This window comes from Saimiri boliviensis, chromosome 4 (assembly GCF_048565385.1).
Source record: "Saimiri boliviensis isolate mSaiBol1 chromosome 4, mSaiBol1.pri, whole genome shotgun sequence".
In the NCBI taxonomy this organism is placed as follows: domain Eukaryota; kingdom Metazoa; phylum Chordata; class Mammalia; order Primates; family Cebidae; genus Saimiri; species Saimiri boliviensis.
The window spans coordinates 96831991-96848408 of record NC_133452.1 but is presented as its reverse complement, the minus strand read 5'-3'; the positions used below and the strand labels follow the sequence as shown (position 1 = coordinate 96848408).

The window sequence follows — 16418 nt, the reverse complement described above, 5'->3', positions numbered from 1 at the left end:
CTGTTTTGTATGTGAAGAGGTTTGCCTTAGACATGGAAATAATGGAAGAGAATTAAACAATTAAAGCACAACATAGACACCGAAACAATTTGAATATGAGGCTCCTGACAGTTCCCTGGTCATCTCAGCTACTAGCAGTTTCTGGCTAGCAGCTCTCCTCATTTCTCTTTTCTCTAGGGTTAACTCATATTCCCATTATTACAATTATTTTGAAGACAAGGTCTTGCTCTTTCGCCCAGGCTGGAGAGCAGTGGCAGGATCATGGCTCACTGAAGCCCTGACTGCCTAGGCTCCAGAGATTCTCCCACCTCAGTAGCTGGGACTATAGGCACATGCCACCATGCCCAGGATTTTTTAAAAACTTTTTTTTTGCAGAGACGGGGGTCTCTCTGTTGCCCAGGCTGGTCTTGAACTCCTGGCCTCAAATGATCCTCCCACCTCAGCCTCCCAAAGTGCTGGGATTACAGGCATGAGCCACCGTGCCTGACATTATTTTTTATGTGTAGCAATTTCTCTGTCTTTACCCTGGAATAGGCCGTCTTTGCACTTCCAAAAAGGTAAGTTCTTTTCAAGACAGAAGTGCCATCTGGTCTGACATAAAATTCGCAGCTCTCTTAGAATGAGAAAACTGTTATGGCAAAAAATTCTTTTTGGTAGCACTTTAATTTTTCTTCCTCTCAGCACAGAGACTGGTACAGAGTGAGTGTCTGATGTTTTTGCTAACAAATGGATAAAACTTGAATGCAAAAGCCTTCACAGGTCTACAGGATAGATTCAGAATTGAGATGTCCCTCATGCGATCTGGAACTTTGTCCAGTGACCTAAACCGTGTTCCACCCAGGATCCTCACACAGCACTCTGGGAAAACTCCTTTCCTACGTCTTTTTTTCTCTTTACTTTTCTTTCTCAGCTTTTGCTTCTGATCCCCTTCTTTCACTGTCCTCGTTCCCAGCTCGTTTTTCACCAGAAGATCAGAAATTGCATACTTTGAGAAAGAGAGAGAGAATGAATGAGAGACAACCGTAGAGACAGAAGGGAAAGGAGGACTTCTGTGTTTTTTTGTCTTTTGTTTACCTAAGCCCCAAGTAATTTCTACTCACACAAATATTGGTATATGAAGACCCCAGCACAGCTCTTTCATCTGACAGATAATCATTACTTTTTTTTTGAGATAGGGTCTTGCTCTGTTGCCCAGACTGGAGTGCAGTGGCACGATCACAGCTCACTGGAGCCTTCACCTCCTATCTAAAGTGATCCTCTCATCTCAACCTTCTCAACCTCCTGAGTAGCTAGGACTACAGGGGCGCACCACCACAGCCAGCTGATTTTGTATTTTTCTGTAGAGACAAAGTCTCACCATGTTATCCAGGCTGGTCTCCAACTCCTGAGGTCAAGCTATCCACCCACATTGGCCTCCCAAAGGTCTGGGATTACAGGCGTGAGCTACCACACTCATACCTAATCATTACATTTAAAAAGAAGGGTTAGTTTCTATGAATTGTGATTTTTGTGGAGATTCTAGGCAATGCATAATGGTTTTGAATATTTGACTCAAACAAATAGAAAACATTGAATTAGTAGGTTCAAAAAACTCTGAAACTGAAAATCTTTTGCATTAAAAGGGGAAAAAACCCAGGAATGATGTAGAGTTTGTGGGGTCTGTAGTTTTCTGCTTTCTGGGAGAGGCTTACTTCCCTTTTACTCTGTGGTCCCTGGCTCCACTTCTTGGAAGGTTTAAAAAATTTCTTTTTCTCCCTGTAATCTCTTTGGCCACATCTGACATGGTGTTGGTGAATATTAGCTTTTTTAGAGCTTTAGTTCTTGCTCCCTGATGGTTGAGGAGCTGAGGATTTGTTTCTTTAATTTCTAGAGGTCTCTCAAAAACTTAATAAACTTCTCATCTGAGTCAATTCTTTTTTTTTTTTTTTTTTTTTTTTTTTTTTTTTTTTTTTGAGTTGGAGTTTTGCTCAATTCTTTTTAAGGCATAATTCCTAGAATATTTCTATTTCTTTATCTCTTCATTCCTATAACTCTCTCTCGATTTGATGGCAGATTACTAGAACTATAGGTTTATACTTTTAATTGAGTCTTTTAGTCCAATTAAAAAAGGTTTCCAGATGCTTCATTCTAATTCTTGCCCTTTAGTAATTTGCTCGGCTGAAAGATTTTATTTTGCATTTCTCCTTCAAAGGCATTTTGGATCTTATCTTTTACCCTTGAGGGATAGAAATAGTTATTTTAAATTTTTAATTTTTTTTGCACCTTTACAGGACTCTGAATTTCTTTCCTTTTTTTTTGAGATGGAGCCTTGCTCTTGTTGCCCAGGCTGGAATGCAGTGCTGTGATCTTGGCTCACTGCAACCTTTGCTTCCAGGCTCAGGCTCAAGCGATTCTCCTGCTTCAGTCTCCACAGTAGCTGGGATCACAGGCGCCCACCGCCATGCTTGGCTAATTAGGATTCTGAATTTCTGTACTCTCTTCATTTCCTTTCATTTTTGTTTATCAACCTGCCAACTCTTTCCAGAGCTTATCTTTTTCAGGTGTTACCTTGCCAAATGCAGACAGTAGTATCCAAACACCCGCAACTAACATTCTGTTTTCTAATCTCTTTCTCTAGAGCTTCAAGTTTATTAGGTACAAGAGCTGCCTCTCAAATTATTGCAGGCAGTGGGTTAACTAAATGTGTTGCCATTGTAGAGCATGGATTATCATTTATCCAGCCTGCAATTTTATTGCCATTATTGCATGTCACCTGACCACTGTTTCATGGCTTTTTGTTATGGTAGCTCTTCACTTCAAGGCATGAATTTCTGTAGCTAAAGATATACTGTCATGTTGCAGTAGCATATCTTGATTAAATGCACTTTGTTTCTTTCTGAGAGAGGGTTTCACTCTGTAACCCAGGCTGGAGTGCAGTGGCACAATCTCTGCTAACTGCATCCTCAACCTCCCGAGTAGCTGGGCTCAAGTGATCCTCTGGCCCCAGCCTCCCAAGTAGCTGGGACAGCAGGTGTGCACCACTATACCCAGCTATTTTTTTTTTTTTTAAATAGAGATAGGATTTTTGCCATGTTGCCCAGGCTGGTCTTGAACTCCTGGCCTCAAATGATCTGTCTGCTTCAGCCTCCCAAAGTGTTGAGATTACAGGCATGAGCCACCATGCTTGGCTAGATGTACCTTTTAAAAATGAGAATAAAACCTTTTAAAAGTTGGATTTGTAAAACTAAATGTGTATCTTTATATTTTCATTATTCCCAGTAATCTCATGTTATTATCTTATTGGTTTATATGTGTGTGTTCACTTTTTCCCACAATTATTTTAACCTCATTAAGGTAGAGACTGTAATAGTATAGTCTATTACCTGTGATAGTAGCCACAAGAAAACGTATCATAGCTCCAAGCACATATGAGGTCATGAAAACATCTTGCTGATTTGGATGTTTGATGAACTATAATATTGTATCACATTTGAGGCTGTGTATAGCTCATTGCTGAGGCAACAGAGTCTTCTAGTATCTCTTTTTTGTGGGGCTCTTGGAATTGACTGTAGTGGTCTAGCTGTCAGTGTATTGAATACTAGCTCCAATGCATTATTGCAACTCTTAAAGCTGATGTCAGCTTAGATCATGAGTGGTACAGAGCCAGTCAGTGAAGGATTCCACCACAGTCAGTGGGTGCCCATCAAATGTTCATTACTGTATCCCTGGTGTTAGCACATGATTTACATTATAGGAAGTGCTCAGTGAATGTTAGGTGGGATAAGGATCTGGATCTGTTAATTCAGTCTGAACTCAGTGATAGCCAGTTACTAGTTTGGCATCCTGATAAGACGATTGTTTTTACCTCAAGGGGGAAAACTGTGACTAAATTTAGTAAAGGTCAGTGTGGCCTCCTGCTTACATGAAGAGCCATTTTGTTCCCCGCACCCCCTGCAATCCAGCAAATACTCTTGTACTGAATTAGGTACTCTTAGTTCCAACTGATTTATTCATTCTTTCTTTCAGGAGAGCTGGCATATTCTATGCATTGAGGTGTGACACTAAAGGTATGACACTAAAGGTGTGGCATTGAGGTATGGCATTGAAGAAAATGATTGACTCAATCCACTCAATTTAGTACACACTTAAAGGCCTATTGCACATGTTGCTTTGGGAGCATGAGTGATGCAAGCAAAGGCTCTTGATTTCATGGAGCTAGCTTCTCTGTGCACATGGAAGGTCACACCCGGGGAGGCCTTGAAAATTCTCCGTGAGATGGGCTTAGGGGCTTCAGTCTGTCTAGAAGGAGTTGGCTAGGGGACTTGAGTCTGAGTCTGTCTTTGCATAGAAGACACTGTTTTTTTTTTTTTTTTTTTTTTTTTTTTTTTTTTTTTTTTTTGAGAATGTATATTTGGAGAAGGAGGCTGGTAGAGATTATTGGGAGGCGGGTAAAGTTACCCAAATATATAAAGATCCCAGGGATCTCTCCTAAAACATGTCTGTGAGGGAAAGATACATAAAGTATCAGCACAAGAGGTTGAGGAAGGGAACAATGCCTGAGAGGGTAATTTGCGGAAGTCTTTGTGTAGAAGTTACATTTCTGGCTGTTCCCAAGGGAGGTGCAGAGGACTGCACAGGCATGGAGGGGAGCAGGGTGGATGGAAGGCCTGTGATCACAGACTTTTCATCAGTTTTGGAGGGCCTTCCAAGGAACCTAAGAACAACTTGCTCTTTACTTTCTTCAGATGAAGAAAATGGTGAAGAGTTGTTCAAATGTGCTGAGCTGGAGGAAAATAACTTTGCCCTGCTAGAATGTGTCCTGCCTTGTGAAAAGATTCTATGTAATTTTACCCGATCTTAATGGACATAAAATAAGTTACTATTTTTGGGGGGATGTCTGTGTATCTCTAGGGCACAATGCCTGACATGTAGAATGTGTTTAACAAGTATTTGACAATTTGAACTGAACTGAGATGAATTAACTTTTTGTAGGTCATTTAAAATTACACATCAGAGCATTTAAAGGTTTCTTTTTTTTCTTCAAAAACTAGAAAAAACGTTTATTGTTTCTTGTTAAAATACAGCGCTCTCATAAGAAGAGAGTGTGCAAAAAGAGCCTTCCTACACCCTGGGCTTTCTCACTTATCCCAGCAGGCTGGGACTGTCCTCACTGCATAGGAGGAAAAGTTCTTCACCTACTTCTGGGAAATGAGGCACTCTACCCTAGTTTTACTTTTGATTACTTTTATGTGTTAAAAAAAAAAAGGCAAAATCCAACAGCTAACAGGTTATCTCTTCCTAGGCATATATGCCCAGTCCACTTGGACACAGACATGGACCTCAAGTCCACCTCCCCTTGTGCAGCCCAGGATTAGGTGGCACCCTGGAAATCAAGTGGGTGTTCCTGGGTAGGGATTGAAGAACATCTCAGCTCCTAGTCAGCTGGTTGAAAACACGCAAAGTGCCTCCAGTGAGAAGCTAAGATTACCTCTTTAATCAGAAACACTTTGGGTGTGGTAGGGCCAGATGTTAACAGGCAGGCAGCATTCTTGCCACAGGTAGTATCTGGTCTAGAAGCTAATAGATTCCCAAATCCTCTTACGGTCCCTTACACTGACAAGAATGAATTCAAGTTTCAAAATGACACACCCAAGTTATACAAGGTAGAGGATGTCATTAAGACAATAGTCTCACCAAGTCCATGAGAGCTCTGATCCCACCATCTCCCTCCCCTCACTCTCCAAGTCTGCTTAGTTCTGCCCATTACTCTTCCTTCTCAGCAACAGTTGCAGTATCCAGAGGTCTTGAGCAGCCTTCAGGCTCACAAGTTGGGTGTGGCCCAATTGAGAAACTTCATGGCAACATCAAGGCCATGAAGGAAACAGGCTGCATTGGTGGGGAAGGCTCAGGTCATCACTGCATCAACAAGGATGTGCTTCCTTCACCTCAGATCAGCTCCCTCAGCACATCTCCTTAACCATTAGGATATTTCCCAGGAGGTTCAGTCTGGAAGGGAGACTTGAGCACATCTTGAGGGACTGCCACCGCCCAGTTGAAGATTCCTGCTATGCCCCAGCCACCAGGATTCAAGGCACACTGAGCTCACTGACTCTCTTTCCCTCCGGAGTGAAGATATTTTTTAGTCATTCATATGTCATGAAATGTATTCCACTAGCTGAGACATCTCACATAACGGTAAGCACAGTCCCTTCGTAGATGCCTTGGATCCCAAAATCCTGGTACAGCTTCTTTGCATAGTTCAAGGTACCAGTGTAATTGGTTTTCCCTGAAGAAGACTGAAACGGTAACAACCACTTGATGGGTTCTCCAGGGATCACGATGCCTGTGGTGAATGTACCAGATAACATCCCAGCTGCAAATAGCAGGGGATAGCTGAGCATATCCTCTGGGTATTTCTGTTGTAGTTTCTTCCCCAAACCAAACCCAGAGAAGCATACAGCAAATATGGAGGTGACCCAGATGATAGGGGCAGCCATTCCCTGATACAGCTCCATGGTGCCCCGTCTAAGAGTCATCAGAAGACAGTCAAAGATCCCAGGGGAGGCTGTCCTGACAAACTCAGTGGCTGTGTCTGCAGTTGGACCTTGGCAGTGTCCAGAGGGTGCCCCATGAACACCAGGCACATGGCACCAAAGCTGCAGCCAGCAGGTTCTTGAGTGGGCTGATGGGCTTTGGTGGATCGGCCATGGTCAGTCTGCCTGTTCCTCAGTTTGTTAGTTCCTGGGCTGTCCTGGCTCTGCTGCCCCAGCTGCAGTGCCAGGGCTGCCAACCTTGCATTTAAAGGCTTCTACTTGCTAATTCATTTTGGTTAAAAAAAATAATTCTCAGAGATAGCCAAAGTAAGGGGCATTTATGTGTTGTATGAATGTGATGTTATATATATATATATTTGTCCATGGTTCCTGGTTCATAACTCCCACAACCCTCATTATATCCTAAGTGACAAAAATAATAAGCGTATCTTTTATTAGGGGATTTGGATTTTTTTTTTTTTTTTGTCTTTGGTTCCTGAAGCAACTTCAGACAACTTCAGAGCAATAAAGGTGAAAAAGATAGTCTTTTATTGTAATGTTGGGGCACTTTAGGCCTAAGAAATAGGCCTCAGAGAAAAGAATCTCTCTCTGAACTTCTCCTGCCCACCTTTCACCTGCTTGTTTTTCTCTCCAAGGCCATAGAAACTGAAAATATCCTCCCATCAAACATCAGCCCCGCACCTTTTGTCTTGGAGCTGGTCGTAAAGAAATTATTTGATATAGCTTGTCTAATTGTAGGCCATGAGACCCTCAATTCAGGAAGGGTCCTCCCTCTACTCAGAAGGAAGGAATGGTGCTCAGGGAGGCCAAGAAGAATCTGAACAGACAGGCCTTGCTGGGTTTTCTCATTCAACCTATTAATATCAGGTTATGCCCTTTTTATCCAATCACATTTATGCACTGTTTTCCCTGTGTTTATCATGTCTGCCCAGTAAAGACTCCGTAAAAGGCCCAAGAGGATGAGCTATGAAGAGCCTTTGGAACACTGAACTTGTGGAGGCTCTAAGAAAGGTAAACAGGAACTCATCCCTGTGCTGGGAGGGTGGTGCACCCCAGATCCATGGGAATGAATACTTCTGTGCTTGGGGCCCTTTCAAACCTTGCCCTGTGTATCTATTGATCTGGCTGTTGATTTGTATCCTTTAAAATATCCTTTACAATATGCTGGTGAATATAAATGAGTGTTTCTCTGAGTTTTGTGAGCTGTTCTAACAAATGAATCAAGCCTAATCAAACTCAAGGGGTTTGTGGGAACCTCAACTTGAGGCCAGTTGGTCAGAAGTTCCAGAGGCTTGAACTTGTGACTACTGCTTAAAGTGGGAGTGGTTTTGTGGGACTGAGCCCTTAGCCTATGGAATCTGCCTCTACCTACCTGGAGACAGTGTCAAAATTGAATTGTATTAGAAGATGCTCAGGTGGTGTTGGATGCAGAATTGATTGCTTGCTGGTTGTTGAAGAGAAATCCCCACATATTTGGTCACAGAAGTCTTTTGTGTTACTGGTTGTGGTGTGAGAGCAGAGGAAAACAGTTTGTTCTTTCAACACATTTAATAGTGATTATTTATTAAGCACCAGTAGGGGTCTAACCATGGGGTTAAAAATAATTAATTCAGGGAAGTAACAAAACTACCAGAGGATATCATTTCTGAATCTTTCATTGGTGTCATTCATTTCTTTGATTTTGTTTTCCCATTCATAAAATGGAGCTAAAGATAGTCCTCTAGTTTAGTACCAAGGTTCCTCTAAGGATGAGATTTCTCCCGTTTAAATCATGATACATATTGCATGACTAGAAAGTAGAACATATGGTGCGTGACAAGGGTGTTGGCAATTTGTGAGAGAACAAAAAAGATTTGACAATTTCCAACTTGGTTCATCTCTGTAGTAAATCAGTTTAAAAATTTTGCTTTGATTTGTGGGCAATGGGGGTGGAAGTAGGGTAGGAGGCAATAAAAATTTAGTTCTTTTCCTGTCATCCCTTTCTTTAGGGTCCCCTTTGGTTCCCCTTCAGGAAATGGAATTAAAAAAGAAAAAAACCCCATGCATTCGTCAGTAACTCTGGGTCAACCACAACTTAAAGGCAGTAAGCAGGTCAGTCGAAACAGGGGCAGTGATTGCTATAAAACGAACAGGTACTCTCGTTGATAGAACACAGGAAGATACATTCACAGAAAGAGCTTCCTGTGCAAAGCGAGCAACCCGCGCAAGATGACAGTGAAGACCCTGCATGTCACAACCATGGTAAGTAACAGCAATCATTCTGGTTTAAGGACAGTCATGCCTAGGATTTCAGGAAAGCAGATTTCTCAGGAATTAGGCTTGACTGGGGTCTTTTTGGAATTACTTCTTTAAAAACAGGGATGACTTTTAATTTTGACTCCTGTCTGATGGAGAAAAAGAAAAAATAACTAGAAAAGTTATAATGGGATAAAAAACACAGCTCTTCATCCGATGGCTTTTGTTCAGGTGGTGTTAGCATGTGCAGTCCTTGGCATCACAGACAACTGGCATGTTCTCTCCTGCTTGTGGCCATCCATTGTAGAGTTAGGTTGGCCTGAAATTCTTATCTCATGGTGGAAGCTTAGCCAGCCCTGTAGGGGTTTTTATACATAGACCAACGAAACTGGGGCCTCAAGAGGTTTAATGATTCCCCCGAGACTGCAGGAGTGCCCTGGATGAAAGAAGTGAAATCACCCAGTGTTGACTTTGGACAGCTCCTCAAGAAGGGAAATTCCCCATGTCTCTGATTGCCATTTACTTATTTATTTTGCGCCATCTCATTCTTCTTGGAGGAAAGAGAGATGTTAATGCAATGAAAATCTAGCCCCTGCAGGTCTGGTGGAATCTTGCCTGGAATTAGTCAGACAAGGCCTGGGAAGAATTTACTATAGAGGCACATGAAAAAGGGGTTAGGAAATCCTGCATCATATTATTGGCTTAGATAATTTCCTTTTTTTCTCTTTTTACAAGCCATACAACTTAAAAGAGCTTGAATATCATAAAACATTCATGGCATGCAGCAATGATACATTTTATTTTATATTTATGTGTTATTTTAGAGATTACATGCAATGCAGCAAAGTGCTGTATTTAGAGGCATAGGCTTTGGTGTCAGGCAGACCTGGCTCCACTGCTTGCTAAATGTAGGATTTTGGGTAAGTTAGTTAGCTTCTCTGTGCCTCAGTTTCCTCAACTATACAGTGGGAATAACAATGGCATCTTTCTCATGGCATTTATTGGGAGGATTAATTAATACCATTGAGAATAAACGAGTCCATACCCTGTACAGGCAGATTTGTATATGCTTAGTTTTTATTTAATTTGGCCATTCTTATAAACACCACTGATAATGATAGGGAAAGCATTCAGTAAATGTTAACTATTCATAGTAGTATTGTTATTATTATCCTGGAAATTCTGATCAATCCACTGAAGTAGATGGGGATACTTTCCACTTTATACAGATGAACAAAAGCTTAATTGTTAAGTGATTTATTTAACATTGCTGGATACTATAAGCACAAGAACTGGTACACCAATCTAAGCTTTCTGGCTCTAAGCACAGTGTGCTTCTCTTTGAATGGTTTAGAGGCAAGATTTCTGGATTTAAAGCCATTGCATCCAAACAATTCTGTTGAGTAGCTTTGTGCTCCTTAGCTATTTCCATTTCTAGTTTCTTTGAAGAAATCTGTTCGGTTGTGAGCAAGAAACATAACAGTGCAAGGAGCATTAGAATGAGATTAGAAGTTGAGAGGTGCAGGCAGATGGACATCCTCAGTAAGTAGCTGAGGCAAATTCTCATGGACCTAGAGGTTGGCCAGGTTCTGGTGCTCATTGGGACAACCCACATTGCAGCTGAGTACAGGGGGTGAGTGTTCAGGTTGCTCAGGTGGGCTCACATGAGAGTGAGGGGCAAAGCTAGGCTGAGAATGTTGGTGTCCTATTACAGTCCACCTTCACCTGGTGCTTTCCCTTGCCTCTGTTCCCTCTTCTGCAGATTCAGAGTGCTATCTGTTCATCCGCTTTATAGGTGGCATATAAGAATTCAAGTCCGTACAATGCTCTGAATTTCTCTGAGAGGTGCTGTTTAAAATCATTCTTAAGAACAGCAGCAGCCTTATCAGAGCCCCTGCTCTGTATTACATAACCACTAAAATCTACAGTTCAGATCAAAAGCTTCATGGAGCAAATTGGAGTAATTTGCAGACAGTATCTGATTTCCTGATAAAGAGCTATGTGACCTACAACACTTATTCACGTCTAGTGCAACTGTCACCTTGCTTAAAATGTTTGGCTCTTCTAATGAGACAAAGCTAAGATTAATGTTGATAATAATAAAAATGACCTTCAATGGCAATAGCACTGACTACTGACACCTAGGTCTGAGTCCCCACACTGTTACTCATAGGCTGGTGAACTCAAATTATTTATTCCTTCTGGGAAAGAACTCTTTCACCTGGCTAATTGGGATAAGTAATACTAGCTCTGTCTACTTCACCAGGTAGTCATGAGAATCCAGTGTTTAAAGAGATGTAAAAGCGTTTTCTAAAATAGTCTAAGAATATATAAACAAATGTAATAATGATTTGTTAAAAGCATGGTAATTATTGCTAAATCATATAACCCCAATGTATGTATTTAAAAGCTTTCATAATAAAAATTAATAGTGATTCAGTGAATTGACACAGAAAAGCAAAGAGAAAACACAAAGGGGGAATTTGCTTAAGAACTCTAAAGATGTGATTGATAGGCTTGGGGAGTGATATAAGACTCTCTAATGTAAGTTGGCATCTTTTTTTAAAAAAAATCATAGCAGGGGCCAGGCACGGTGGCTCATGCTTGTAATCCCAGCACTTTGGGAGGCTGAGGTGGGTAGAACACTTGAGGTTAGGAGTTCAAGACCAGCCTGGCCACATGGTGAAACCCTGTCTCTACTAAAAATACAAAAAATTAGCTGGTGTGGTGGTGCATGCATGTAGTCCCAGATACTCGGGAGGCTGAGGCAGGAGAATTGCTTGAACCTGGGAGGTGAAGGTTGCAGTAAGCTGAGATGGCACCACTGCACTCCAGCCTGGGTGACAGTGCAAGACTCTGTCTCAAAAAAAAAAAAAAGGCCATAACACTTTGTCAAGACAGAAGGTATATGAGTGTAAATTCCACATCTATCTAGTCCACTATGTAGACTGTATAACAATATAGAGTTAGCAACAGTCACCTGTATGGATACTTACCACGTGCTGCCAGTGTTCTTCATGGTTTATATGGATCATCTTATTTAATCTTTACATTTTTTGTTGGAGGAAACAGAATCATATCTTCTAAGAGTCCCATAGTTGAGTTACAGACCCTGGACTTCTGATTCTGACGCCCGTGCCTGAGCTACCAGACTGGAGAGTCAAGAAGTAGTTGGTGAATGAATGAATGATTGTAGGGTGATGAAAGTCGATGATTGCTGATTAATCTGAAGGCAAATCACCCTCATTCTGACTTCTCTGGGTCAACCCTGCTTTCAACTTCTTTTTAGTATACGCTTCCTTAGTATGGCAAATGGACACTATGACCTTTTTGTTTACTCTTATTGTTTTTTGTCTCTAGTACCTGCAAAATATGAAAAGGAGGGCCTTTGAAAGCAATATGTCTAATCACCTTCCCTACCTTAACTCAGGGAAAGTGTGAGCCTGAACAACGTGAAGCCTAGAGAATAAAAGCAACGTAGCTTCAGCTTTTCTTCTGTATTATGTTGAGAGTTGGTGCTGGGCCTTGCTCATCCCCAGTAAGGGTCAGTGGCAATGGTAGGTGAGCAAAGCATGGTTGTGACAAAGGGAAGCTGGCAAGATTTTTAACTTTTCTTTTCATTAGGTCTTCAGTGCACTTTCCTTCTTTATGCATTCCGATAACACCGGTTAAACTGGTATTTCAATGTAAGTATAAAAAAAAAATGCTCCAGAGGTAAAGAGAAATAGTTTCCATATTCTCTGTTGTTGTGCATCATTAGTGCCCCAGTTTCTTTCAATTAGCATGGATAATTGGAACTTTGCTGTCGTTGGTTTTGCATAATGTTTTTCTTAATGCAGTGAGCTTAACTATATAGTTCAATTTAACTGTATCATTTTGTTCATTCATTCACTCACCCACTCTTTCATTCATTCAAAAAGTGTTTATGGAACATGTGTAAAATGCACATTCCCCTGCAGGAACTTACAATCTAATGGGTGTAGATCTGACATGAACACAAATACTACATTTCCAGACAATTAAAAAATGCTACTTGAGTGCTAGATGATCAAAGCTTTATAATTTAAGGATAATAAACACACTTCTGACTGAACCATTTTAGGGACTGTTCTTAGAGGAGATCACATCTGAGCTGGGCCTTCCTGGAAGGGTAGCATTTTGACAGACAGAGGTGGAGCAGTGTATTCTGGGTGGAAGGGTGCCTCAGATAAAGGATTTTGTGGGAGATTTATGGGATATAAAGTTGGAAATAAAAACAAGAGTTATCATTTGTTAAGCCTTAATTTTTGTTATACAGATTTATACATGTTTTATATAGAACATTCTATTTAATCTCATTAATAGTTTCATAAAGTGAGCATTATTATCCAGTTGGAAAGAAGAGAAACTTAAAGGCTCAGCAAGGAAGCCAGGATAGGATTTTAACCCAATCTCAGACCCTGGCATCTTTCTGTCTCACTCTTTAGGAGCTCTTAGACTATGGAGGGTTTCAATAACTAGCGAAGCTAATGAGTTTTGTTATCAGTTTGGCACCTTGATACCTTTATGTGTGAGTGTTTCCATTTCCAGGTGAGGAACTGAGGTGCGAAGAGAAGCCCTGATCCCATAAAAGGACCAGGAATGCTGAGTTCCGCCAGAGCATGCATCTCTTGCTAGCAGGTGATGTGAGTCTCTGATTGCAGCTTCTTCTGTTTTCCAGGTGGAGTACTTGCTGCTGTTGATACTGGGGCTTGCCTTTCTGAGAGAGACAGCAGCTCAGAGAGTCGCCAAAGCAGGACAAACGTTTTTCCAAGAGCCTGAGAGTTGCCCATCTGTGCCAGAAGGTAGTGTGAAGCTTGACATGGGCATCATCAATGCAAACCAGCGTGTTCCCTTGTCACGTAACATCGAGCGCCGCTCCACCTCCCCCTGGAATTACACGTAAGTGCAGACGAGACTGATCTTCATATTCTCTGGAAAAATCTGTTAACTTGTTCTAATAATAAAGTAGAAAATTTAGAATACATAGAAAAAATAAAAGGGAAAATCCTCTTAACAATGAAAATCTCACTTTACCTGGGAGCTCACATTTTTCTTGGGCTATGTTCATCTTTGTGGTGATGGTCCTAATATTTTGCTTCCACATTCTCATATGCTCTGTGCCTTTTTCTGCTTCATGCAGTTCTAGGATGGAATTCACAATTTTCCAGTGTTGGAGAAGAGGAAAGCAGATTGCGTAATAATCTCTGCGTGAGGATAAATGGGAAACAGAAAAGTTGGTTTAAGGAGATTCACTCAGATTAGACATTATCCTTTAAGGAGTGGGAATGGGTGGAGGAGAAAAGCCAGTTTGGGAAATGGGATGTTAGGTGGGGACCTTCAGGGCACAGTCTTGTAATTTTTGCCTTAAGATACAGGTTCTTGGAGCACCAAGCACCCCCACCCCAGGGACAATTGAAGTGCTTCTGGAGTTGTCACATAGCGTCTCATGTGAGTGTGCTATGAGAAAAACTTGGGACTGTAATGCCCCCTGCCTCAAACTGGGAAGATGTAGAGAGACCAAAGAATGACTCGGACAAGTCCAGCTTAGCAAGCGATCAGTTTATTAAGACTTACATATGGGGCACCCCAGGGCAGGACAGCTCTAGAAATCCGGCCTGGCTCCCATCTCTGAAAGCTGCTCTTAAGGGAATTTTCTGGCTCTTTGCCTACTGTGTATGTGCAATGGGACTGTTTTCCTTGGTAGGTTCTCAAGACACTCTCTGAGATGTTTGGGTTCTCAGTGGCCTGCTCCTCGGCTGGGCACGATGGCCTTGGCTCACTGCCCATCCTTCAGGGTTCAGGCAGTGGACACACACCCTTGAGTAACTTGGTGGGAATTCTGTCATGCTGCAAGTGGAGGGTGTACAATGACAAACTGGCAGGATAAACTTTGCTGTCTTTATGCCTCCAGGCAGAGGGGCCTATTAAAGGAGAAATGGAGAGAAGCACTGAGATTCACAGCCCCTGAGGCTGTGGCTTTCCTTTTCAAACAGCAGACTCTGTAGACCGACTAGTGATGGAAGACTGACTAGTGATGTTCAATCTCCAGGCAGAAGATAAAGAATAATTGTAATAGGCCAGCTGCGGTGGCTCGTGTTTGTAATCCCAGCACTTTGGGAGGTTGAGGCGAGTGGATTGCCTGAGCTCAGGAGTTTGTGACCAGCCTGGGCAACAGAGTGAAATGCTGTCTTGACTAAAATACAAAAAATTAGCCAGGCATGGTGGCATGCACCTGTAGTCCCAGCTACTTGGGAGGCTGAGGCAGGAGAATTGCTTGAACCCAGGAGGTGGAGGTTGCAGTGAGCTGAGATCACACCACAGCACTCCAGCCTGGGTGACAGAGCAAGACTCCATCTCTTAAAAAAACAAAAACAAAAACAAAAAAACCTTGTAATAATAATAATGCCAATAAAAGATCTAACATTAACTGAATCCTAACATTTGTACAGTGAGGTATTTTATATGTACTTGTATCACCGAATATTCTCAACAGTCCCATGAGAAAATGGTATATGAAAATCCCCATCTCATAGTTGAGGAAACTGAGGCTTAGGAAGGTAAGCAAATACCAGTGGCCAGTGTATGCATCCAGGCTGTGTGGCTCCAGAGCCTGTGCCACAGCCCTGCAGAACTGCCTCCCTGCAGGTGAGCACCCGGTGCTGTGGGGCTCTCATTTGCTCTCTGTCTTCCTCTTCCGTGCCTCACCATTGTGCTTTGGCTTGCTCCTCCTGCAGCGTCACCTGGGACCCCAACCGGTACCCCTTGGAAATTGTACAGGCCCAGTGTAAGCACCTGGGCTGCGTCAATGCCCAAGGAAAGGAAGACATCTTCATGAATTCTGTTCCCATCCAGCAAGAGACCCTGGTCCTCCGGAGGAGGCGCCAAGGCTGCTCTGTTTCTTTCCAGTTGGAGAAACTGCTGGTGACCGTTGGCTGCACCTGCGTCAAACCCCTTATCCGCCATGTGCACTGAGAGAGGCACATCAGCTCCATGGAAGAAGCTGTAGCAATGCCGCTCCTTACCCAGTGCTCTGCAACAAGCCCTATTGATCCCCAGTTCCCTCTACTGCACAGGACTCTTCATAAGACCTGCATGGATGGAAACACAAAATATTCACAATGTATGTGTACATGTACTGCATTTTATATTTGATACCGAAATGTTAGGAGACAAATTAATACATTCAGTGCTAATATAATAAAGTATTAATAATTGAAAAATACTTCAGGTGTTTGTTTCCAGTCCCAGCTTGTACTCACAGACCTTGCAGCCCTAAAGAGTTTGGAATTCCATGCCTATCATTTGTTTTTCATATTTCCTCATCAGAGCACCGGTTTTAGAGTTGTTTTATTATTGATGGTGCTTGGAGGTTGGTTACATAGAGAGTTAAGGAAAATGGTGCAAACAGAACTGAGGTTCCCTGGTGACAATGTACAGCTTCATCATCCCAGCTACGTTATTTTACAAACCAAATACTTATTGGCCACTGTGCTAGCCACTGGAGATACAAAGAAAAGTAAGAAATGCATATGGAAGGACCATGTGTAGGGAGCGGCCATCCAAACAGCCCCTGGTCATGAGGGCCATGGTGGCCACTTTGCATCCTCCTCTGACTTCTGGGCTCTTTAG

At 42.1% G+C, this 16418-nt stretch overlaps 1 protein-coding gene and 1 pseudogene across 1 annotated transcript; one reads left to right on the top strand and one right to left on the bottom strand.

Annotated features, from left to right (window-relative positions):
• Positions 1–5800: 5800 nt before the first annotated feature.
• Positions 5801–6687, bottom strand: LOC101035422 (mitochondrial carnitine/acylcarnitine carrier protein pseudogene; annotated as a pseudogene).
• A 2054-nt stretch (positions 6688–8741) lies between these two features.
• Positions 8742–15949, top strand: IL17F (interleukin 17F). The gene is made up of 3 exons (XM_003923112.3): positions 8742–8774; positions 13468–13688; positions 15524–15949. The coding sequence occupies exons 1-3, from the start codon at positions 8742–8744 to the stop codon at positions 15759–15761; spliced, it is 492 nt and encodes a 163-aa protein (XP_003923161.1). The 3' UTR covers positions 15762–15949.
• Positions 15950–16418: the final 469 nt, after the last annotated feature.